The 16,631-nt window shown below is 32.1% G+C and overlaps 1 protein-coding gene across 3 annotated transcripts in view; it reads right to left on the bottom strand.

Annotated features, from left to right (window-relative positions):
• The window catches only part of LOC143083247 (uncharacterized), a 35,356-nt gene extending 22,160 nt beyond the window's left edge, over window positions 1–13,196 (bottom strand). Inside the window, exon 1 of one of the 3 annotated variants that reach the window (XM_076259503.1) lies at window positions 13,109–13,196. In XM_076259503.1, the coding sequence (XP_076115618.1) occupies window positions 13,109–13,181 (73 nt within the window). In that variant the 5' untranslated portion in view covers window positions 13,182–13,196. Of the gene's footprint in view, window positions 1–2,082; window positions 2,343–13,108 lie in introns of those variants that run through there. The other 2 variants (XM_076259505.1, XM_076259504.1) reach the window with 2 other exon arrangements.
• Window positions 13,197–16,631: the final 3,435 nt, after the last annotated feature.

Below are 16,631 nucleotides of genomic sequence, written 5' to 3'. Positions count from 1 at the left end.
TAAATGAAGCATGGTTATTCGTTCCTATAGGTAATACCTGTCAATGCACTTTAGATCAACGAAAGAAACTATAGATTACCTTATTATTAAGAATCGTTAATTATATATTGTTTTGTAATTATTGCCGGTCGAACGAAGAGCAATAACTGTAAATATCAAAGTTTATTCGATGTTTAAGACGCAAACCGAAACAATCAATTCGATATAATTATCACTCGGGTAAATTAAGTAGGTAATCGGTTTCATACTGGCTTTAAATAAAGATATCAGTTTCTTATCAATCCGCATGGGAGTTGGTGGAAATGTTTCTTCAACGAATATGTTCCAATGTGTTCCAAACCTTATCTCAACCAACACTCATATACATTGTACATGTTCTGGAGCACCTCTGGTTGTTGACTGGTTTTGTGTTGTGTTTTATACTGTTATTTGTATGTTGGTCCTTTTTTCGTTTTTAGCCATGGTCAGTTGATTTTCGACTTATGGAATTGAATATCCTTTTGGTTTTGTTTGTCTCTCTTTTTTTTATTAACGGTCGAATAATTTTTTCTTCAAACATATTGCAAGATTTGTTTTTATGGTCCGATTGTGCAAACAAATTAAGTTGTTTTGGTATCGAACTTATTCTGGTCTAAGAAATAGTGCGACATGTTGTAATTGCAATAAGTCACTGATAAATTTACATAGGTAAAATTATTCAATTCAGAGACGTAGTCTTGGTTTTATACTTGTAATATAAAAATATGAAGATGTGGTACGAATGTCAATGAGACAACTCTTCATATACAAGAGACCAAAAACGACGTAAACGTTAGAAGTGTACTATAGGTCACTGCACGCCATTCAACAATGTAAAATTCTACCTCATAGCAAGCTTAAAAAGGTCCTGATTGATACAAAGTCATATAAAACATTTTTAACGAGAAAACTAACGGCCTGATTTATGAACAAAACAATAAATGAAAGATAAATATGATATACAGTAACACACAACGACCCACGACAATTCAACCACCGAATTACAACTAGGCAACTGAATTCCGGTAGATACATTCAGTATGCATGGTTAATATAAAAATAAGAAGATCTGATATGATTGCCAATGAGACAACTATCCACAAGTGTTTTAACGTATTGTTAGCAAGTAAAGAGAACATTTTTACGGAAGCCCAAATTCCCTCAGCCAGCGGATTACTTTTTTTTTTTTTTTTTTTTTTATAATGCCTTAATTTATCGCTTGCCAGATAATAGGTGGTGAACGAGGTAAAAGTTTATGCTGTAAAGCCGGGGAATAAGATGTCTTCAAAAAAAAAAAATGTAAACCTAATGGGAAATTTTCTAACTTATCTTTCCCTCAGAAATGATCAATTCTACATATTAGAGAAGTTCTTTTTTAAGACTTTATACAGAAATGAAAATATCTCCCAAAAAAAATGCTAACTTACAGTCACAAGACTTAAAGTAAATGGAAACAACACTATATAAATATCATGCTTTCGAAGACGCTTTTCTGTACAAGGTGATGTCGAAAATGCACTGGCAGAACTTTGTTTAGAATTCTAGAAGTGTTTAAGGATATATTTCTTAATAAGGATTTGAAATGTCAACTGCGTTCGAAGCAAATGTTCGGTTGATCTTTTAATGAACTCATTAGCTTCCTTATGATTCAAGTTTTTAAATTAATATCAGTATAGTGTTGTCATTAAAATTAATGAAAATGTAAAAGTTGTGATTTTTAGAATGCGGGAGAAAATAATAGAATTACAGAATATGTATATTTCTGAATATTACTTGATAATGTTAAACATCCAACACTGATTATATATAATTTGATTTATTTTTTTAATTCTTACGATTGGGTTTCAATTGGTTTTAAATATGTTTATAATTTTGATAAATGTTCTTTCCAGAAACTTACGTCTGAAGATATATTCTTGTCAAAGACGAAGATGTGCAAATCTGCTGGTTACTTTTTTTAAAGAGCTAAAAATAATAAAAGATAAAATTTTCCAATCAAAAACGCAAATATCAGTAGTAAAAAAATGTCAGTTTAAATAATAAAAATCATAATTATTTTCTTACCTTCTTCTTTGTTTGAATAAATATCGCTCTTTCATGTTAAATTACAACTGTGTTCATGTCACTATACTAAGCAAGTCAATATTGAAATAGTGGTTCTTACCTGATAATAAAATCGCGTGCTTGCGTTAGCGCTTAAAACATTCAAAAGAGACAGAGTATCTGGTTGGTTCGTATTTTCAAGTCATCGAAACGTTTTTTTTTTTAATCACGATCAAATCGCTGAAGACAGGTGTGGGATGGAACTGTTATTGTCTAATTTATCACCAACGTTCGTTGTTCTTTTATGTAATACAGAAGAAATTAATTTCCTCGACAGAAAGATATTATTTACACTTGTCTTCCTAGAAAATGTTTAACCTCACGTTGGATTTGTATCTTAATAATCATAGCCAATGGAAATTTACATAGAAATATGAAACAATTGATCCTTTTGAAATCAAATTAATGAGACTCGATGTCTTTGTGTCAAATATCGAAATTTGATATAATCCCAAGTTTAATGACTTAAACAAATGGTTTGATGAATTTAAAATTACCAAGTTTGCAACATTTATGAGTAAGAGCAAAGACTGGTAGGCTCGGGGAAATGTGCCCGCTTCGTGTGACATGTTAGGCTTCCATGTAAAAAAAAAAAAACAAACAACAAACGTGCCTGTCTTGTACAAAGCATGGCTCAGTTCTTGTCTTTTTATGCACGTTATCATTTGTAATGTTTGCGACTGGACGTTAAATACCAACGTCATCTTCCGTAGTTCGTATTTTTATATAAAGTAATTATTGCACATTGTTTAAAGCCATACAACGGCCTATAGCTGTTAACTTCTTTGTCGTTTTTGGTCACTGGTCAAGAGTTTTGGTCACTGGTCAAGAGTTTTGTTAAGGGTGAACATGCCACACCTTCTGATTTTTATATAAAATAACAATATATAGGTAAAGTTACGCATATGGTAGTTTGAAATCCTTTGTTGTGCAAATAAAAGGGTAATCGACATACAAGAAAAGTACCAAGTCTTCACCCTCTTTATAATAAACCTCACTCAAACGAAACAAATACACTCGTCATTTTATCATAATAAAACTAGAATATAGATATGAAAAAAAAGATGTGGTATGATTGCCAATGAGACAACTCTCCACAAGAGACCAAAATGACACAGACATTAACAACTGTAGGTCACCTTACGACCTTCAACAATGAATTTTCTTTTATAACTGTTATTGAGACTGTTCAACTCAAACAGAACAAGTTCCTGATACCCTATCATGATGCATGTACATTAACTAGATGTAAATACTGCTTCTTTTTCATTGTAATAACTGAAATTATTTTGATCTAATATATAGTTTGGTTAAAGGTCATGGAATGTTTTCTTAAAGACTGATGACATAAGATCACAAACTAACTACAATTGCAGTCGTTTCTGAAAAGTATAACATTTGTCTGGTTTTCCAAATATTGAAAAAGATTTTAATTAAATGTTATTTATTAACTTTAAAGTAAAATTTAAATCAAAATTTTAAGTTAAGGTTACATTAGGGACTAAAGAAAACTGACTTTATAAGAGATGCGTCAGTTGAATTGGGGATAAAAAAGAATATGTGGACACAAGGAGAATGAACTGACGACATGTCATTGATTGATAGAGATGTTGGTACTTATTGCAGGTTTGGCTGTAATTGAGGTGGCCGTAATAGTTGACGAGTTGTTGGCCTTTATTCCAGGTTTGGCTGTAATTGAGGTGGCCGTAATAGTTGACGAGTTGTTGGCCTTTATTGCAGGTTTGGCTGTAATTGAGGTGGCCGTAATAGTTGACGAATTGTTGGCCTTTATTGCAGGTTTGGCTGTAATTGAGGTGGCCATAATAGTTGACGAGTTGTTGGCCTTTATTGCAGGTTTGGCTGTAATTGAGGTGGCCGTAATAGTTGACGAGTTGTTGGCCTTTATTGCAGGTTTGGCTGTAATTGAGGTGGCCGTAATAGTTGACGAGTTGTTGGCCTTTATTGCAGGTTTGGCTGTAATTGAGGTGGCCGTAATAGTTGACGAGTTGTTGGCCTTTATTGCAGGTTTGGCTGTAATTGAGGTGGCCGTTATAGTTGACGAGTTGTTGGCCTTTATTGCAGGTTTGGCTGTAATTGAGGTGGCCGTAATAGTTGACGAGTTGTTGGCCTTTATTGCAGGTTTGGCTGTAATTGAGGTGGCCGTAATAGTTGACGAGTTGTTGGCCTTTATTGCAGGTTTGGCTGTAATTGAGGTGGCTATATTTGATGACAATTGAAACTTAAGTCAATACTCGAATGTACATGAATCAAAGTACTCGTATTACATTTGCACGTTGATCTTTTTACCGATTTCACGAAAACGGTGAATAACGAACCTTTGTCACAGCTGCACGTGATATAAAACTGGCAAAACACGTTGCAAGAAAACAACCCTTTACCACCTTCATGAGTATTTGATACACATATGAGGATGTTAGCCCGATTGGGTTTATCGACTTCACACCAAGGTATTATAATGGTTAAAAGGCTAAGTTTCAAACAATTAGGAGGGATCTTTCAGCAATTGACGTTGTTTTATGGGAAAATATGATAAATGCTTGATATCTAAATACAGTTATTGACATATCAGTATTAGCTAGACTTTATGTTTATTTCTAAATAAGAGTATACTTTCTGCATATACTATCCTTTTGTTAAATACCTATCTCTTTGTATGACTATAAGAATAAGGAGATGTGGTACATGTATGATTGTAAATGAGACAACAAGATTTTAGAACCAATTATAGAACAAGGGTATAAACAACTGTATCTGAAGCATTATTATAAAGTAGAACTAATCCATCAAATAAAACTTAAAAAGGGGGTTCATTGTATACAATAGTTGCATATACTTTCTATAACCGTCATTGGCACTCACACCACATCTTCCTATATCTATAAACAATAATTTTTACTCACAGAGTATTGTTCATAATTTTGTGCGTGTTTCACAATTATGTTATTAGTAAAAGCCACAAAGACTTACTTAAAAGAGAGACGAAAGATACCATAGGGACAGTCAAACTGATAAATCGAAAATAAACTGACAACGCCATTGCTAAAAATGAAAAAGACAAACAGACGAACAATAGTACACATGACATAACATAGAACACTAAAGATTAAGCAACAGGAACCACACCAAAAACTGGGGAAACGTCTTCTCTTGAAAGAACTGAATTCATATAAATCTTATGACAAAAAAAAATAAACGTAGTATTTACATTTAGTCTAATGGAACACGATTTTGGGAATGAAAATAGCGAAACATCAAATGTTTATTTTATATTCATGTGAAGATATCCCACACTATTTTGAAAAATAAGTACAATGAATTCACAAAATGAATGTAGGAGGGCGACCTTTGTGAATACCCCCCAGGAAATGTTTCACACCAAAAACACGAATACATAATAAATCAGTTAGGTTCTCCAATATTATGTTTTTATAAATATATATTTAGATTGACAATTCATTCAACAGTTGTATAGCAAAAGTTAAGTACAAGTTACTCTCTGGAATAACCTTCAAATTCATCTGATCATGATATAAATTAAAAAAAAAAATATATATATATATATATATATATATATACAACTCGTCTAAACATCAACCCAACAATGTTAGATCTGTAAATTTGCTTTCGCAAATTTTTGGTTCTTCCCTCGCCGGGATTCGAACCCATGCTACTGTGATATCGTGACACCAAATCGCCTGCACTGCAGCCGTCCCGCTAGACCACACGACCACCTGGGCTCTCAAAAAAAAGAGCTTTCGCTGGCCGTGTGTTACCTTTCCTCGTCAGTTTTAATCTAGCGGCGTACTACAGTACATGATATATAAGGCATGAAGATGTTATTGTTATATATGGCCAGCTGAAGGACGCCTCCGGGTGCGGGAATGTCTCGCTACATTGAAGACCTGTTGGTGACCTTCTGCTGTTGTTTTTTCTATGGTCGGGTTGTTGTCTCTTTCACACATTCCCCATTTCCATTCTCAATTTTATATATATATATAGAAAAAAGATATACTCCGCCTTTGCATTAAATGTTTCTACACGAGTCGACGTTGCTTTTTAATTATACTTTTGTCAAAAAAGAGATGAACGGATAAGATAGAAATAATCATACGTTGTTTTTCGTTTATTAAGCTAATATAACTTTTTACAATTACATTGTATGTATGTTTCATTATGATACGTTATTTTGATTGGCTAACAGCAATCTTGCGTCCTTCTGAAATTAACATTCCGTATTTACACATAAAGTGCACAGGAAAATTTAAGAAGAAAAACAGAAATCGTGTTTACATGATCCCAGCTAAAAAATGTAATTATAACTATTGAATGCTTCTTTTTGTGATTTCTTAGGGTTTTAAAAGCGTTGACCGTGCGCACATTATTAGAATGATCTTCGGTCAATTCTTTTACACCCAAATGGATTTATAAAATGAAGCATTCAATTCTTAAATGCTCCCTCATCTGTAGCTTGAAACGGACATGACTGATGGTGGTTTTAATTTCTGTGATACATCTTGACCCCCGTACTTAAAGGTGTTTTAATGGTATCGTGACCATTATACCGTTTCGGGGCGGTTAATTACAAATGTAATACACCGTCATTGATGAAATATAAATCTGAATTAAAAATCCGATATAAATATACGACGCTATGTAGGATGTATGGTTTAAAAGGGTAATGCTAATTTCGTCATTCATACATGTTATTGCTTTAAATGTTATTATTATTTCTCAGTCACGAGTTTTTCACGGTGTTTTTTGTTTCTAGCGTTCTACGTTGAAAGAATTCAATTTTGACAATAGCAAGTACAAGCTATCTTTTATACAATTGTTAGATTCGGTTAAACCCCGTTAAGATTTGCAGTTCTGATAAACTTATTAGTATATCCATGGAAGTAAGGTCAATATTATACGTCCATGGTATAGCTGAAACAAGATAGTAGCCGAATAAGGGTTCAAGAGGTTTCTTTTGAAACTATTTTTGTTTGTTTTAGTGTTATTTTGTCTCAAGTCATACATGCAGGAAGTCGACGTAGATAACTTTCATATAAAAGATTAATTCGACCAAATTTTTATTCGCGCATTTCTAAATTTCATAAAGGTTGTCTGTTTCCATTACTTTCTTTGTTGTGAAGATAAACAAATTACCGTCGTGTATTGGTATAGTGCATCTGACTACTAACACAAGGGTTCCTGATTCGATTACCGTTCCGAGGAGACAATTTCAGGGAATAAATTTCGGCTCTCCCTTGACATCATTTGCGAGTATGGTCTTGAGGAAACAAGGATAGTCCGTCAAAAGAGGAAGATAAAAATGGCTGACCCGTGTTAAGAGGGAGCCATATTTCTTGCACGTTAAAGACGTAACTCGCACCCGCAACGTGGAAAGGGATTAATATAAGTTGCAATAACTTGTTTCCCAATCCACTATAAATAAATATGTTTAAACTACACAAAAGACCATATTGACAAACAACTGTTTATTTAAGACGAAGAAGTACTCTTAATAGAAAAACTGCATGATATTGTGTATCTAATTATTATCATTATGATAGACTGCTTACATTTAATAGCAAATATTATATGTAAGACAACAGAACACATACAAATCACTCATAACAATTGGAAACACTGTAGAATATGGGCGGACTCTGAATAATTTAAGATTTTTCACTTTTACAGGTCAAATGACAAATGAGTCTAGCGACTGTAATTGATATTCATAAGCTACTTTTAAATTACCACTTGTTCAGGGATTTTTTCGTTAATTTTTAACAGCACCGGTCCATTCATTGAAAAAATGGCCGTCAACCCATTCCCCTTTTAAAAAAAAGAATGGTCGGAACCACATTCAGCCAACAATGAAATCTATATTAAAAAAAAAGTTATCCCTTTTCAGCCTATGTTATTTTGTACCTATGTAATTGATATCTGTCATGTGATGAGAATGGGTTTATTTGATAAATGATAAATGATTTCCTTTGTAGACCGGAAATGAAACAAAACCTAACGTGATAAATATCATACAACTTCTCAGAAGTCAATCACAAGTCACGTGTCTCAATGAAGTCATCCCTGTTTTATGATGTTACAATAATGGCTACAAATATGATGTTTTATGATGTAATGGCTACACATATGATGGAGGTATTTGAAGATATTATATACATTCTGGTCATTCTAGAATTCAAAATTGCCAAGTACATGTTTGCGTAAACTTAATTACTTAAATTTAAAATATTAGACTTTCGTGTTCATTTAGTGCGTTCAGATCACGTCCTAGTTGCAGCAGGGGCGGTATTGTTTCGCTTTGTTGTTTGGGTTGATTTTCATCTCTTTTGCCTTATTTTTCTCTTAATTGTTATTTGTTTTAAATTAATCTGATGTCTTCAAATCATTTATCAAAAGATAAATAAATTTGAAAATTCCTTAGTTAATTTAATATTGATGTTTTATAAATTAAAAAAAAAAAACTATATTCATAAAATAAATAAATCAAAATAATGGTATGATCGGGTTTGCCATTCTGTACATGATGTATGCCGTTTCCTTCAAGCGCATGCATACAGAGGGCGGTGTTATTTTTTTTTTAAAGAAACTTTATGTGCAGTTTGTCCATAGATATAATAATGATAAAAATTCGAAACATACATGTAACTAGAAATTTATGCGCATCTGGTGCAGGAAAATTGGTACCGTTAATGTTATTACCAGCAGAAAATTCTTTTGTAAACGTTTTGCAATAGGTGATTTGAAAAAAAGGAGTAGGGGCATTAAGGCCTGATTTTGGCCCAAAAAAATAAAGTGTTTGATAACTATTTCAAATTATCACATAATGTTTAGAAATGCATAGGGTCAATAAATATAAATGAATAATTTAATTTTGGATGTAACGCGTCTTCTGATTGGCTGACGTTATTTTGTTATCAGCCCATAGACATAATTTAGTCATGTGACCGTGACGTCATCAGCGTTTTTTCATGGTTTTCTACGGTTTAAAATGGAATTTAGAATTAAATTATAAGGAATGACTGTAATATTTTTTCTGTCTATTCGAAATACATACAACATAAAAAATGTGGTGCACACTGAATAACGCGCGTAGCGGGTTATTTAACAGTGTGCACCACATTTTTTATGTTATTTCGTGCACCAAATTTTGTATGTTATTTCTTCATAGACAGAAAAAATATTACAGTCATTCCTTAAATAACATAAAGATTTTCATCTTATGACGTCACAATTACGTCATAGTATGTACTGTTTTCACAAAAATGATGAAAAATACCAAATTTATGCAGTTTCCTATCTTTATTTCTGTTGTGGAAACATCGTGCGCAGCCAAGAAACAACAAAATAATCACACCAAATATAAAGTTGTTTCTTGGGTGCGCACATACTTTTTCAATCTAAAATATACTTGATGAAAAACAAGGAAAATCACGAAATTGTACATAATATGCATATTAAGTCATGATTTGTTGCCATGGTAACTTGTTCAATGTCAAATTTGTTTTGTTTCTATGAATACTTTGTACCTTAGTCAAGTTTTCAGTAATTTAAGAATATGAATGATAATTTGGAGTAATTTATGGGCCAAATAAGGGCCTTATTGCCCCTACTCCTTTGTCAGGGGCGGATGCAGGAATTTTCGAAAGGGGGTGCTAACCCAGGGAACCCAGGGCAAAGGGGGGGGGGGTGCAAAACATATGTCCCGATACAAATGCATTGATCGGCAAAAATAAAGGGGGGGTGCGCACCCCCGAACCCCCCCCCCCCCCCCTGGATCCGCCACTGTTTGTCGTAACTAGTGTCTTTCAACACCAAATTATAACCAGTAAGTAATAACAAGTCCTCCAAAAAGCATACTTAAAGGTGGGTATTTTTTTCAATTTTGTATATAAAAGTATAATCTAAACTACTTTGAAATAAGTTTATTTTCAGCACTTAATTTTTAAATCGTATGACGTTCCATGGGTCTTATCATAACCACCCGGGTATTGTAATATTTTTATTCCAATGAGATGCAATGCCACACATGGATAAATTGTCTTCTCAAATCAAATATGTACATGTTTAACTAGTAATATTACTTTCTCCTAATTTCTATTCATATTTCAGAATCTATTTTAAGATAAAATTTAACTAGAGTAGGAAAAAGTGATATAAAATCAACACCTCCGTACTTTACAGGTTAAATTAGCACATTTTAAAAATCTAAAAGAAAAATAAATAATTATGTACTCAAAATTTCATTTGAAAAATTATCTTTTTGAGTAGGGAGCTATACGCATAAATTGATAATTTACCATAAATATAGACCAATAAGTGACAGCTACAATTCCACCCATATATTTGTTTAAGAACACAAAGAAATGTAATGACACACTGAACAATTCTGAGTAAGGGAATATGGGCAAACAATGTGTGTGACGTAGACAGTGACACATTTTAAAATAACATTCATAAAAAGGATTTTTTTTATACTTCAGATAATGTTTATTCTTCTTTGTCTTAAGAATTATTTCGAGCTTAATATGAATAATCTAATAAATATTTTGCAGTGTAATGTTTCTTTTGAGACATGTTAAATGATTGCTTGTAAGTTCCTTAACGTCCAGGGGCAAATAGTTCATGCATGTTCAGGACGCCATGCATAAAGTAGGTTGGAAAAATAAATAATGATACTAATAAAATCGGTCGAATTCGTTACATAAATATCTTAAGTAATCAGTGAACTATAAATTACATTTACCCAGCTTAATTTGACATACAGAGATATAGGATGAGCTTCAATTAGATTCAATCATTTCTTTTTCATTATACGTATAAAAAATAATAAATTTTAGAATAATGCGAGATACACATAGGGGAATTAAAATAAGGAAAACAATGAAAAAAGAGATAAACATTGAAATCAAACGTACTTCCATTGACTGAAACTGATTCTTCGAATGTAAAAAGCTTAAGGATTCGATAGTCGACATCTTAACGTAACAAATAAAGCCTAACGCGTCAAAAAGGCAACACCAAGTTTATAGACAACACCAGTTTTATAAACAAATGCTTTTTTTGACATTCAAATTATGTACTGTATGGTTGACAAATATACCATTAATAAGTATATTCATTAAAAATTTTAATGGATTACCATTTGAATCTAAGACAGTGCCACCAAGCACATTACATTGCAATATTGTGACTTGTTGACCAAGTCCAATGTAGTAAATGTTTATAGAGTTACAGCTGATTTTATTTAGTGTGTATCTAAAGGTAATATATCTTTGGTTAGCTTGCTTGCTAGCTGAACCATGAAGTCATTATTATGTAAGGTTTTTTAAAGTAGCCTAGTCCTACAGACATATAGATTGGTTATCTATCGGAATAGTCTATTCTTAAAGGAGAGTAGTTGACCTAACCTTAAAATGACGTCAAGGGTCAGCTAGCAAGCAAGCTAACCAAATATATTACCTTTAGGTACACACTCAATGAAATCGCTGTAACAGGCTTGGCCACTGTCCTATCCTAGTACATGTATATATGATTCTTTATTGGGTTTTATGTTTGTATATGTGTTCAATTGGCTTTACGATACTAGTAGTTAAACATTATAGCACTACTGTAACTTCTTAATAGAGAGGAAAGTCGCTTGTTTGTTTCTCAATATACTTCGGCCTAATTAATGATATTTATTATAAATTGTATAAAACAGCAGAAGCTAACCCATTAATAAGATCATGAACATCAAATGACTTTGCCTTCTACATCCTATGGAAAATCTATATTTAGAGCATACAATTTTGATTGGATTCAAACGTTTAGTTTTTTTTTAACAGAATAATGTCAATATTAAGATATCTATTTCACCTGTAGCATGCAAGGGTGGCATGGACTTCAATCCACGAAAGTGTGATATACAAATGTGTTAAACATTGACTAATATACATTTACAATTAATATGTGCTCTGCATGCGCACTTACAATAAACGCTTTCCTTTATTAAAAGATATATGCAAAAACTGTTTATAAGACGAATCTTACCTAACGGATTGGACATGTTTGGTATATGATAATACATAATTTTATATGTAATGTTTTTCTCGAATAGTTATTCCGATAAATTAGAAGATAATTTATCTAGTATGATCTTTGCAAAATTAATCGGAAGCTTACTTATACGCATTATATAATGCACGTTTAAGTACACGTTATAATTTGTGATTAGCTTCAATGTTTCTTTTTGTGGAAAATTAGAAAAAATCAATTTGAACTCTATTTCCTCAAGTAATTTCGTTTGAGCGATAAGGCCGTTCTTTTCGTTTAACGCCGTTAAATAAACCAGGCGAACGGAATAACAAAAAGTAGCATCAAATTGGCAAAGAAATATTTTGCCGCCTTTTTCTAAATTTGATCAATAATAAAAAGCGTCATTCAAAGTTTTTTAGCAGTCACCAATAAAGCACAGTGGATTTAAATTTTTACTAAAAGCTATTCAGAATCACGACAGACTCTACTTGTTGATCTAGTTCATGAATAACCCATTTCCCTTAACGAATAGTAAAACTTAGATCAGATTTAATTTTTAAGTGAATAGCATTAATCTTACTCGGTAATTTATAAGAACTTGCTCGAATCGCCGAACAAGAACACAAAAAAACAAAAAACAAAGCGTTGAAATGAAATGATATATGCCAATATTCTAACCTTAAAGTTGTTTTTATTTTTGTTGTTCTCTTAACGAATCATTCAATAGAACATTCATGTTTATACAATAAAGAGTACAAAAAACTATAAAAAGAACTGGAAATTACATACCTGTGTTCCGAAGAAGTAAAACAAAATTCATGTCATTAGCAATGTATGCTTTTAATTCACTCGATAGCTTTTACATGCACACGTACACCGTAAAATATCTTCGAAACACCTCCAATCGGATTGAATTACTAATACACTGTACAACACTCACCGTACGAATACGTGTAGATGTTTACAACCTTGTTCTTTTGTCTTTGTTGGATAGCTGTTTCATTTGCAATCATATAATTCTATATTTTTATACTCGTTTATGTCTCTCTCAATTAACAGGCTTGCTAGCAAACATCCAGTCAAAAATATAGCTAGGTAACTGACCTTATTTAGAATTGTTCCATTTAAGGAATAACACACACAAAAGGACAATTATACAAGGAATGTCATCGAATTACCACTGGAAGTATACTATAATGATATGCGTTTAAACACATAATAGAAATTATTATCGCTATTTTGTACGGAAGCGCATTAGCGCCTCACATTTTTTTCCCTATCTTTGCGTTATAACGCAAACCTTTGCGTTATAACGCAAATATCTTGATTTCAATTATTCATTAAGTTTTGTATATATGTCCGTCTGTCATTCATTTCGGATGTGAATTACTAGTAGATAAAAAAAGAAACATACATACAAGGCCAAATCATTATAATAAATATGCATAGGAATAATGGAATACTTGAAGTGCAATTATACATAAATTATGACTGATTTGTGCATCAGAAAAGTATATAATTTAACAAGAAAATAGATAAAGTTTAGTAAATAGTCATATTCAAATTGAAAGATCAAAAATAATGTCATACAATTGCGAAACCTCCAAGTCAAATAGACAAAATGATCTTTCTGCTTTTAAAATAAATTATTAATAAGGAAACATTTTTTTTTAAATCTCAGAAAATGATCAAGATTCTTTGATAGAAAGTCATTGAATTTTCATTTCAATATAATGAAGTATTTTTAAGATGCTTGGGTAGCAATTTGAATAGAGAGAACATTATTTTATTAATAAAACATTTTCATTCTATACATTTATTGCCAACGGGTAGCTTGTTTGAATCTAACCTACTTTACACAAATCTCAAACGAGAGCTTACTTTGGAAGTATATTTATATTCGGTTATAGCTATATTAGCAGGGTTGATTTTTTTCTTTTCAACATGGATATCGTTTGGGGGGGGGGGGGCCTTTATAGTTTGTTGTTCAGTGTGAGCCAATGCTCCGTGTTGAAGACCATACTTCGGCCTATGATGGTTTACTTTTACGAATAGTGACTTAGATGGAGAGTTTTCTTATTGGCACTCATACCACATGTTCTTATATTATTCTGCTCATTATTAGTCAATAATCTAATTATTCAAGCATTTTACTTTGCAATGACTACAAAGGTGATAAATTTTAATATATACAGCCTCATCCATTAATAACTACTGTTTCCTTTGAATCTTAAATAAGAAATAAGATGAAACAAATGTTTGCGTTATACAAATCTTTGCGTTTAACGCAAATGTTTGCATTATTTTGCAAATGTTTGCGTTTAACGCAAAAGATTGCGTTGTAACGCAAAGGTTTGCGTTATATCGCAAATGTTTGCGTTTTAACGCAAAGGTTTGCGTTATTACGCAACCTTTGCATTGTAACGCAAACATAGGAAGAAAATTAAAAAAAAAAATGTGTGGCGCTAATACGCTTCCGTAATTTTGTGCATTTTTCCTTTGATCTTTTTTTTGTGATAATTTTCATATCATGCTACTCGCTTGAGATGGAAAATTATCGTTAGAAACTAAAGGAACCACGTGGAGTTGTTGATGAAATTGACAAAAATTGACAACATCGTCCTAAGTAAAATAGCGATAAACAGATTATCATTGGTCATCTCAACTCGATTGCTTTTCTCGCTTTCGCCGTTACCGGCTCAAGCGAGAAAATGAATCTCGTTGAGATAACCAACGATAAGTATTGAAGAATTACAACCAGACATGTGTTACTCCATTTATTTAAGAATTGAATGCTTCTTTTAGGAAATTCAATTGGGTTTAAATTCGTTGACCGAAGTATATTTTGTATGAAGCACGGAGGCGCTTCATTCTAAAAATGTGCGCACAGTCAACGATTTTACAAACCTAAAAAGTTACTAAAAGAAGCATTCAATACTTATAATGTAATTGTTTGGCTGGGATCATTAAAACACGATTTTTATCAAGTTTTTCTTTCATTTACCTGTTCACTTGATTGTGCAAGCTCGTGTCATCATGAATGTAACATTTCGTTCTGAAATAAAAGTCAATCTTAGAATGACCCGCTATTGCTGTTGGCCAATCAAAATAACGTATTATATGAAACATACATGTAATGAATTATTTAAGAATGGAGAGAGACACCAGAAATCAGAGTAAAGAAATATTCATATTATAGCCCTACTTTATTGGAGATATTTTACCGTGAAAATTCAAATCTTTCCAAATGTTTTTTTTCAGTCTAAACCACAAGATGCAAGATATTTTTATAGAATATATTCGTAGAATTAATATTATTATGCAGATGGGTATATCAATATCATTTCGTGCACAAGATAACACTGTGAATGGAAATGGGGAATGTGTCAAAGAGACAAAAACCATACCAAAGAGCAGAAAACATCCTAAGGCAAACAAGGGGTCTTCAACACAGCGAGATAATCCCTCAACCGGAGTCGTGCTCTAACTGGCCCCAAAACAATAAAAAAAAAAAAAAAGATGCATTGAGACGTAATCAATTTCTCCTGGTTATTGATTACAAGATCGTTCAACATTTCATGAAGCAGAAGCAGTTGGATAATTTGTTTTTAGTGTTGCGAAACATACCATGGCCATCTTGTCTCTTTCTGTCATGTTCTATACCTTGTTTATGTACATGTATTAATATGTAAAATAAAATCCAACAAAATTATAACGCATAAATACATTTGACAAAGCAGTATACAATGTTTGAGCACAGTTTAAAAATATCTGATGTATATAGACATTAAGTTGATTAACAAAATAAGACAACAATGTGTCGTCTGTTTCTTTGTGGACTAGTTTCCATCCTTAACAAATGAACTCGTTCTTCCACGCTTGGTTAAAAAGCAATTTACGAATTATGTTGAAACTCTTTATCAAAACGTCAAGTTAACAAGTTTCAGTACATGTATGATTGAAAATGGACATGGGGAATATGTTGAAAAGACCAAAGAGTCAGAACATTTCTTTAGCTTCGGACAGTCGAAATGCATTGTACAAATAAACTTCACATAAATAAATATATATATATAAGCTTACTTACTATAAAGTTAAAAACAGCAAAATTGGAAGAAAAAGATAATACTGTTCCACAGCTCTTGTGAGAAATAGAAGAATAAAGAGCAATCTTTTTTATATAAGCCTGTCAAACAGACGTGTAAACAAAGTCTTTTGGTTTCAAGGTAGAGTATCACCTGACAGTCTAGCCTATTATTAATTATTTTTCATAGATATATCTATAATTTCTTTACTAGTATTCATCAAATGAATTTTCTTGCGGAAAATTGATCTAGTTGAAATTATCCAGAAACTAGCAACGAAAGACTCGCTCCCTTTCGCCCCCTACAGAAACTAATACTAAATAAACTAAAATAATTTAAAATACAAAAAAAATAAAATTATAAGTTAACAAACACACC

Source organism: Mytilus galloprovincialis, chromosome 7 (genome assembly GCF_965363235.1).
Source record: "Mytilus galloprovincialis chromosome 7, xbMytGall1.hap1.1, whole genome shotgun sequence".
NCBI lineage: Eukaryota > Metazoa > Mollusca > Bivalvia > Mytilida > Mytilidae > Mytilus > Mytilus galloprovincialis.
This window is presented reverse-complemented; position numbering and strand designations above follow the sequence as displayed.